This window comes from Tachyglossus aculeatus, chromosome 2 (assembly GCF_015852505.1).
Source record: "Tachyglossus aculeatus isolate mTacAcu1 chromosome 2, mTacAcu1.pri, whole genome shotgun sequence".
NCBI classification, from domain to species: domain Eukaryota; kingdom Metazoa; phylum Chordata; class Mammalia; order Monotremata; family Tachyglossidae; genus Tachyglossus; species Tachyglossus aculeatus.
This window is the reverse complement of record NC_052067.1, coordinates 137,331,736-137,341,445: the sequence shown is the minus strand read 5'-3', so window position 1 is coordinate 137,341,445 and position 9,710 is coordinate 137,331,736. Positions and strand designations below refer to the sequence as shown.

The 9,710-nt window shown below is 48.0% G+C and overlaps 1 protein-coding gene across 1 annotated transcript; it reads right to left on the bottom strand.

Moving 5' to 3' along the window:
- Positions 1-8,765: 8,765 nt before the first annotated feature.
- Positions 8,766-9,710, bottom strand: LOC119943609 (olfactory receptor 51V1-like). The gene has a single exon (XM_038764707.1). It carries the CDS (start codon positions 9,708-9,710, stop codon positions 8,766-8,768), a length of 945 nt encoding a protein of 314 aa, XP_038620635.1.

The window sequence follows — 9,710 nt, the reverse complement described above, 5'->3', positions numbered from 1 at the left end:
CATCCAAACCACTATCCTGGTTCAATCTCTCATCCTATCCTGACTGGATTACTGCATCAGCCTCCTCTCTGATCTCCCATCCTCCTGTCTCTCCCCACTTCATTCTATACTTCACGCTGCTGCCCGGATCATCTTTCTGCAGAAACGCTCTGGGCATGTTACTCCCCTCCTCAAAAATCTCCAGTGGCTACCAATCAACCTACACATCAGGTAAAAACTCCTCACTCACAGCTTCAAGGCTCTCCATCACCTCACCCCTTCCTACCTCACCTCCCTTCTTTCCTTCTACAGCCCAGACTGCACCCTCCGCTCCTCTGCCACTAACCTCCTCACTGTACCTCGTTCTCGCCTGTCCCACCATCAACCCTTGGCCCACGTCCTCCCCCTGGCCCGGAATGCCCTCCCTCAGCACATCCGCCAAGCTAGCTCTCTTCCTCCCTTTAAAGCCCTACTGAGAGCTCACCTCCTCCAGGAGGCCTTCCCAGACAGAGCCCCATCTTTCCTCTCCCCCTCCTCCCCCTCCCCATACCCCCCTTACCTCCTTCCCCTCCCCACAGCACCTGTATATATGTATATATATTTGTACACATTTATTACTCTATTTTACTTGTACATATTTACTATTCTATTTCTTTTATTTTGCTAATATGTTTTGTTTTGTTGTCTGTCTCCCCCTTCTAGACTGTGAGCCCGCTGTTGGGTAGGGACCGTTTCTATATGTTGCTAACTTGTACTTCCCAAGTGCTTAGTACAGTGCTCTGCACACAGTAAGCGCTCAATAAATACAATTGACTGAATGAATTAATAAGCTTGTTGTGGGCAAGGAACACATTTACCAACTCGTATTGAATTCTCCCAAGTGCTTATTACAGTGCTCTGCACACTGTAAGTACTCAATAAATAAGATTGATTTAGAGGATATTTAGATGCGTAGAAGATTGATTTATTGGGTGGTCATTAGGATGTGTGGGCCAGCTCCAGCCCCAGAACCCTGGAGGAAGCCCCAGACTTGGGTCAGCCCCGGGGGTGAGGCCAGGGTGCAATGGGGGAAGGGAAGAGAGTAGACTCTGAGGTCCAGCCAAATCACGTAGTAACAGAGGATCTCATTTCCCCTGCAGATTGTTGCTCTGAAACAGATTCCCAGTGTCTGGAGAGGTCTGGAATTGCCACATTCTCAGCCTGAACTCTCCCCCAAATCCCAGCCCAATAAACCAATCAGTAGTCAGCCACTAAGTGCTTAGCCTAGTGTGCTGCACACAGTAGGTGTTCAATTAATACCATTGGTTGATTTGTATTTTCTCACCTTCCTTCTCTCCTTCTCCATGCCCACTCTGATCCTCGGAGACTTCAATATCCACATGGATATCCCTAACGACTCCTCTGCCACCCGCCTTCTATCTCTCCTTGACGCTGCCAACCTCTTCCTCCACCCCACCTCACCCACTCACCAACTTGGTCATACCCTCGACCTCATCATCTCCTACCGCTGCCCTGTGTCCACCCTCACCAACTCTGAAATCCCTCTCTCTGATCATAATCTTCTCACCTGCCTTTTCACTCACACTCCTTTCCCCTGTAAATCCGTATTACTCCCTCACAGAGATCTCCGCTCTCTGGACCCCACCCATCTTTCGGAGCGCCTCACACCCCACCTCGCCGCCCTCTCCTCTCTACCCAGTCTTGATGATCAGATTACTGCTTTCAACTCTACCCTTTCTACTCAGCTAGACTCACTCGCTCCCCTTTCCCTTCGCCGCTCTCGCACCACTAACCCACAGCCCTGGATCACTGCCACTGTCCGCCTCCTTCGCTCTTATGCTCGAGCTGCCGAACGCTGCTGGCGAAAGTCTAAACACCATGCCAACCTCGTTTACTTCAAGTTTATCCTTTCCTGCCTTAACTCAGCCCTCTCCTCTGCCAGACAAAACTATTTCTCCTCCCTTATTGACACCCATGCCCATCACCCCCGCCAGCTCTTCCGTACACTCAACTCCCTTCTCAGGCCCCCGGTTCCTCCCCCTCCTCCTTCCCTCACCCCCAACGATCTGGCCTCCTACTTCATTAACAAAATTGAATCCATCAGGTCCGACTTCCCCAAAGTCTCTTCCCCCCTTTCTCCATCCCCCCGGCTCTCAACACTCTCTGCTACTCACCCATCTTTCCCAGCAGTGTCCTCAGAGGAGCTCTCCTCCCTCCTCTCAAGTGCTACTCCGGCCACCTGTGCTTCTGACCCCATTCCCTCTCATCTCATGAAATCTCTCGCTACATCCCTTCTCCCCTCCTTAACTTCCATCTTCAACCACTCACTCTCCACTACTTCCTTCCCCTCTGCCTTCAAACATTCCCATGTCTCTCCCATCCTAAAATAACCCTCTCTTGACCCCACCTCACCTTCTAGTTATCGTCCCATATCCCTCCTACCATTCCATTCCAAACTCCTTGAACGAGTTGTCTACATTCGCTGCCTAGAATTCCTCAACAACAACTCTCTCCTCGACCCCCTCCAGTCTGGCTTCCGTCCCCTACATTCCACGGAAACTGCCCTCTCAAAGGTCACCAATGACCTCCTGCTTGCCAAATCCAACAGCTCATACTCTGTCCTAATCCTCCTCGACCTCTCAGCTGCCTTTGACACTGTGGACCACCCCCTTCTTCTCAACACGCTATCTGACCTTGGCTTCACAGACGCCGTCCTCTCCTGGTTCTCCTCTTATCTCTCCGGTCGTTCATTCTCAGTCTCTTTTGCAGGCTCCTCCTCCCCCTCCCATTCTCTCACTGTGGGGGTTCCCCAAGGTTCAGTGCTTGGTCCCCTTTTGTTCTCGATCTACACGCACTCCCTTGGTGACCTCATTCGCTCCCACGGCTTTAACTATCATCTCTACGCTGATGACACCCACATCTACATCTCTGCCCCTGCTCTCTCCCCCTCTCTCCAGGCTCGCATCTCCTCCTGCCTTCAGGACATCTCCATTTGGATGTCTGCCCGCCACCTAAAGCTCAACATGTCGAAGACTGAACTCCTTGTCTTCCCTCCCAAACCTTGCCCTCTCCCTGACTTTCCCATCTCTGTTGACGGCACTACCATCCTTCCTGTCTCACAAGCCCGCAACCTTGGTGTCATCCTTGACTCCGCTCTCTCATTCACCCCTCACATCCAAGCCATCACCAAAACCTGCCGGTCTCAGCTCCACAACATTGCCAAGATCCGCCCTTCCCTCTCCATCCCAACCGCTACCCTGCTCATTCAAGCTCTCATCCTATCCCGTCTGGACTACTGCATCAGCCTTCTCTCTGATCTCCCATCCTCGTGTCTCTCTTCACTTCAATCCATACTTCATGCTGCTGCCTGGATTATCTTTGTCCAGAAATGCTCTGGGCATATCACTCCCCTCCTCAAAAATTTCCGGTGGCTACCAATCAATCTGCGCATCAGGCAGAAACTCCTCACCCTGGGCTTCAAGGCTGTCCATCACCTTGCCCCCTCCTACCTCACCTCCCTTCTCTCCTTCTACAGCCCAGTCCGCACCCTCCGCTCCTCCACCGCTGATCTCCTCACCGTACCTCGCTCTCGCCTGCCCCGCCATCGACCCCCGGCCCACGTCATCCCCCGGGCCTGGAATGCCCTCCCTCTGCCCATCCGCCAAGTTAGCTCTCTTCCTCCCTTCAAGGCCCTGCTGAGAGCTCACCTCCTCCAGGAGGCCTTCCCAGACTGAGCCCCTTCCTTCCTCTCCCCCTCACCCCCCTCTCCATCCCCCCCATCTTACCTCCTTCCCTTCCCCACAGCACCTGTATATATGTATATATGCTTGTACATATTTATTACTCTATTTATTTATTTATTTATTTTATTTGTACATATCTATTCTATTTATTTTATTTTGTTAGTATGTTTGGTTTTGTTCTCTGTCTCCTCCTTTTAGACTGTGAGCCCACTGTTGGGTAGGGACTGTCTCTATATGTTGCCAATTTGTACTTCCCAAGCGCTTAGTACAGTGCTCTGCATATAGTAAGCGCTCAATAAATACGATTGATTGATTGATTGATTGATTGTATTTATTGAGAGCTCACTATATGCAGAGCATGGTACTCAGTGCTTGAAAACCCACTTCCCCCTACCTGGGGTTGAGCTAACCTCACACTCACCTGAGATGTGTCCTGTCTGTCTTCAGCTCAGAGTCTGGCCCAGCTCCCTCTCTGCACCTGGGATGCAGAGCACAGTGTCGTGCCAGAGGAGGGGTTTATAAAGCCCAGGGTCTGTCTCAGCCTCCCTGGGGCAGCCTACCCTGGGGGAGATCTGGCTGGATTCCAAGTCAGGTGAAAGCATGGCCTAGTTAGTACAAGGAGGTTGGGCCTAGGAGTCAGAGGACCTGGGTTCTAATGCCCTTGCCACCACTTGCCTGTTGCCATGGCTGTGGGAAAGTCATTGAACCTTTCTCTGCCTCAGTTTCCTTAGCTGAAAAAAGAGGATTCAATACCTTTTCTCCCTTTCATTCATTCATTCATTCAATCATATTTACTGAGCACTTAATGTGTGCCCTGAGATTGGGAAAATACAATATAACAATAAGCAGACATATTCTCCCACACCAAGTTTATGATCTACCCCTTAGACTGTGAGCCCCATGTGGGATAGTGACTGTGTCAGACTGTAAGCTTGTCCTCTAGACTTTGAGCTTATTGTGGATAGGGAATGTGCTTGTTTATTGTTATATTCTACTACCCCAAGTGCTTCGTACAGTACTCTGCATACAGTAAGTGCTCTATAAATATGGTTGAATGAATGATTCTCTTGTATCTACACCAGCACTTGATGTGGTGTTTGATACATTCAAGTGCTTAAGCTCTTATCACAATCATTAAGCCTCCCCCTGCAGTCATGATGAGGGAGAGTTAGGTGTGACCTGTGACACGTGTACACACATGTACACTTGTGCAGAAATGTGCTTGGAAGAAATGAATGCTTTCGTTTCTAAAATCGGTTCTGAAATGTTCCATTTTCTGAGGGTTCGTAGATACTGGAATGGGTGACCAAGGGAGCATATGAATTCTTCTCTAAAGAGCTTTTGAGAGACATTTTTGTCTGGGATTGTTCAGGTCACTGTAAGGAGGGAATGTGTCTATAAACTGTATATTATACTCTCCCAAGTGATTAGTACAATGTATTGCATACAGCAAGTGCTCAGTAAATATGATTCATATATTGATTGATTGATCCATTCATTGATTCAATTGTATTTATTGAGCACTTACTGTGTGCAGCACACTGTACTAAACACTTGGAAAGTACACTTTGGCAACAGAGACAGTCCCTACCCAACAATGGGCTTACAGTCTAGAAGGGGGAGACAGACAAAAAAACAAAACAGATAGATGGCAATATCATCAGAATAGATAAGTAGAATTATAGATATATACAAATCATTAATAAAATAGAGTAATAAATATTTAAAAATATGCACAACTGCTGTGGGGAGGGGACAGAACTAATAATAATAATAACAATAATGGCATTTATTAAGTGCCTACTCTGTGCAAAGCACTGTTCTAAGAGCTGGGGAGGTTACAAGGAGATCAGGTTGTCCCACAGGGGGCTCACAGTCTTAATCCCCATTTTACAGATGAGGGAACTGAGACACAGAGAAGTTAAGTGACTTGTCCAAAGTCACACAGCTGACAATAGACAGAGCTGGAATTTGAACCCATGACCCCTGACTCCAAAGCCCGTGCTCTTTCCACTGAGCCATGCTGCTTCTCTTAGGGCAGTAGGGAGGGAGTGGGGGAAATGGGGAGGGGAGGAGGCACAGAGGATGGGGGGCTCAGTCTGGGAAGGCCTTCTGGAGGAGATGAGCTCTCAGTAGGGCTTTGAAGGGAGGAAGAGAGCTAGTTTGGCAGATGTGTGGAGGGAGGGTATTCCAAGCCAGAGGTAGGATTTAGGGCAGGAGTCGATGGTGGGACAGGTGAAAACAAGGCAGAGTGAGGATGTTAGTGGCAGAGGAGTGGTGTGTGTGGTCTGAGCTGTAGAAGGAGAGAAGGGAGGTGAGGTAGGAGGGGGCAAGATGATGGAGAGCTTAGAAGCCAATAGTGGGTTGTTTTTGCTTCATGCAAAGTTTGATAGGTAACCACTGGAGATTTTTGAGGAGGGAAGTGACATGCCCAGAGCGTTTCTTTAGAAAGGTAATCTGGGCAGCAGAGTGAAGTATAGACTGAAGTGGGGAGAGACAGGAGGATGGGAGATCAAAGGGGAGGCTGAAGCAGTAATCCAATTCAAATTCCACTTCTAAGATCCCTGCTTTCCAAGAAGAATTGGTTCATTACACCTAGGCACAGACTAGAGGCTGCAGAGGGAGAAGAGGCAGAGAGCAAGAGAACATAAACGTTGACATTTCTGGCTTAGATCAGTGATCCATGCAGTTCAGTTTGCTTAAAGAAAACCATGTAAGAATACCATCCCGGGCATCAATCAACCGATAGTAGTTATTGGGAGCTTGCTGTGTGCGGAGCACTGTACCAAGCACTTGGGAGAGTTCAATACAATATAGTTGGTAGACTTGGCCCACAAGAAGCTTTCAATCTAGTGGAGGAGATTCATTCATTCATTTAATCGTATTTATTGAGTGCTTACTGTGTGTAGAGCACTGTACTAAGTGCTTGGGAAGTACAAATCGGCAACATATAGAAATGGTCCCTACCCAACAATGGGCTCATAGTCTAGCATGGGGAGACAGACAACAAAACAAAACAATCAGGGTACAGATAAATGCTTAAGTAGTCAAAAAAAATTTCAGGTACAAATTCATCTATAAAAAAGACTCCGTTTTTAATTTGAAAAACAAACATTTTTTTTTTTAAATGGAATTGTTATTTTAAAATACAGATAAGGTAAAATGTTCGAGTAAAGAGACATATACATAAGTGCTGTGGGACTGGATGGAGGATGAGAACAGTGCTCTTCACACAGTAAACACTCAATAAATACCATTGATACTCATCAGAGTGTTTAAGGGTTAGAGACCCAAGAGCATAGACAATGCAGAAGGGAGACCTCTGGTCTCCTGGCTAAGAATAGTATGAAAGATTAATGGCAAAAGGTAATTGATGTGAATGGGCTTTGAAAACATAATAAGTGCAAAATAAATTCAAGGTATTACTGTTCTTAGGACTTGCTAGATTCTCAAGAGATGTGGCAAAAGTCTATCTGGCTAGTGTAGACACAGGCAGGTAGGCGATGGCAGATTTCAAGAGTTCAAGTCAGTTTCTTCTTTCTTTTCCTTTAGTGGTATTTAAGTGCTTACTTTTTGCCAGGTACTGTACTAGTAAGTACTGGGGTAGATCATTCATTCAATCAATCATATTTATTGAGCGCTCATTATACGCACAGCACGTTACTAACCATTCAGGGGAGTTCAATATAACAGAGGTGGTAAACACGTTCCCTACCAAAAACACATTTACAATCTAGAGGACAAGATAATCCAGATTGGATGCAGTCCCTGTCCCGCATAAGGCTCACAGTCTTAATGCCCATTTTATAGATGAGGTAATTGAAGTACAGAGGAGTTAAAAGTGATTTGCCCAAGGTCACAGAGTAGACAAGTGGTGGAGCCAGGTTGGGAACCCAGATCCTCTGACTCCCAGGCCCATACTTTTCCAACTAGGCTATGCTGGTTTTCATTAATTGATCGAGGCAGAGGGAAAGCTCCAAGGTTACAGTGAGTGCAGCCTCAGATAATGGAGTGTCACAACTGGAAGCTGGGAGACAGCAGCAGGAGGAAGAGGGGCTTGGTATACTGTAACCCTGAAAGGAGTGGTTCCTTTTGAGAAAAAGCTGTGGGAGGCTTGAGGCACTAAGAGCTCCAAAGGAAAATCATGCCAGGTTCTTCTTACAGCCTTCCTTCAACCTGGAGAAGCAGCATGGCCAGAGGAAAGAGCTCAGACCTGGGAATCTGGAGACCTTGATTCTAATCCCAGGTATTCCAGTCAGCTGCTTTGTGCCTCTGTTTCCACATCTGTAAAATGGGGAGTCAATGCTTGTTCTTCCTCCCTGTTAGATGGTAAACCCTATGTGGGTCAGGGACTAAGTCTAATCCATATTGAATCTAATCGAGAGTTTAGTATGGGTCCTAGCAGATAGTAAGCATGGAACAAATGCATTAAACCCATAAGCACAATCAGGAGCTAGGGCATGTTTGTGCATAATGGTGTCTTGTATTGTCAATCCTGCTTTGGTCTCTTCAGCCACCTCTGAACCCACATCTTCCTAAGTGACATCATCTTCACACACGAAGGATGACAATAAAAGCACCCCTTCCAAAAGGTTTTTAATACTTCCAAATTCCTGGTTATGTCTTCTCGTCTGACTCTCAGAAATGATCCTGCTGGCTCTTTTGCCTTTTCCCTTAGGCTGATCATTGATACGTCTCCTCTCTTGTCTTCTTGTCTCTCCCATTAGACTGAAATGCCCTTGAAGGCAGAGATTGTGCCTTGCTATCATTCATCTCCCTTGTGAGGGCAGGGACCATGTGACTTATTTCTTGTACTCTTCCAAGTGCTTAGTACAGTGCTTTGCAGTCAGTAGCCACTCACAGATTTATTGACTGTTCCCCAGGGCCAGGTACATGCTCTGAATCCAGGGAACTCAGTAAATGTTGTGGATAGGAATGAGGAGGGGGAGAGGTTGAGGAGCCAGAAGAGAGGTGATGATGATGGCCACTGGGAACTGGGCCACGGGGAGTCGATGTGTTTCTCACTCATGAAAGGTGAGTTGCTCAGCTCCTTTCTGGGTAGAACATCCCTCGGATCCTTTTGCGGATCTGCTGGGTTTTGATACTGTAGATGATGGGGTTCATCAGGGGAGGGAAAAGAATGTAGATGTGGCCCATGAGCACGTGGACCAGAGGAGTCAGGTGTTTTCCGAAACGGTGAACCATGGTAAGGCCAATGATGGGAACGTAAAAGACCAAGATGGCGAGGATGTGGGAGGTGCAGGTCTGGAGAGACTTCAGCCTTTCCCCACGTGAGGCCACAGTCAGCACGGTCCGGAAGATCAGGATGTAGGAAGCCAGAATAAGCACAGAGTCCAAGACGAGAATGATGATCACGAGCCCAAGGGCATAGAAACTGTTGAATCGAGTGTCAGAACAAGTCAAGCGGAGCAGGTCCTGGTGCAGGCAGAAGGAGTGAGAGAGGACATGGGGGCGGCAATAGAAGAGGAATCTCAGGCGAATGATCACGGGAAGGGTCAATAGCCAGCTCCTGGTTAAAACAATCGATCCGATTTTGATGATTGATGAGCCGGTCACTAGGGAAGTGTAGCGCAAGGGGTTGCAGATGGCAATGAAGCGGTCCCAAGACATGACTAGGAGGACACCGGACTCCATGATGGACAGTCCATGGATGAAGTACGCTTGGGCAATGCAGGAGTTGAGGCTGATTTCCTGGCGATGCCCCCACAGGACACCCAGAACCGTGGGCAGTGTCGAGAGTCCCATACCGAAGTCCGTGGTGGTCAGCAGGGCCAAGAGGTAGTACATGGGCTCATGGAGGCTTTGCTCTACCCAGAGTACATAGAGGATGGTGCTGTTCCCCAGTAGCACTACAGTGTAGATGGTGGACAAGGGGAGGGCGATCCATGGATAAGCCGATTCCAGCCCCGGGAAGCCCAGAAGTTGGAAAGAGGAAGTGTTGAAGTTGGAGGGGTGGAGAGCAGACAT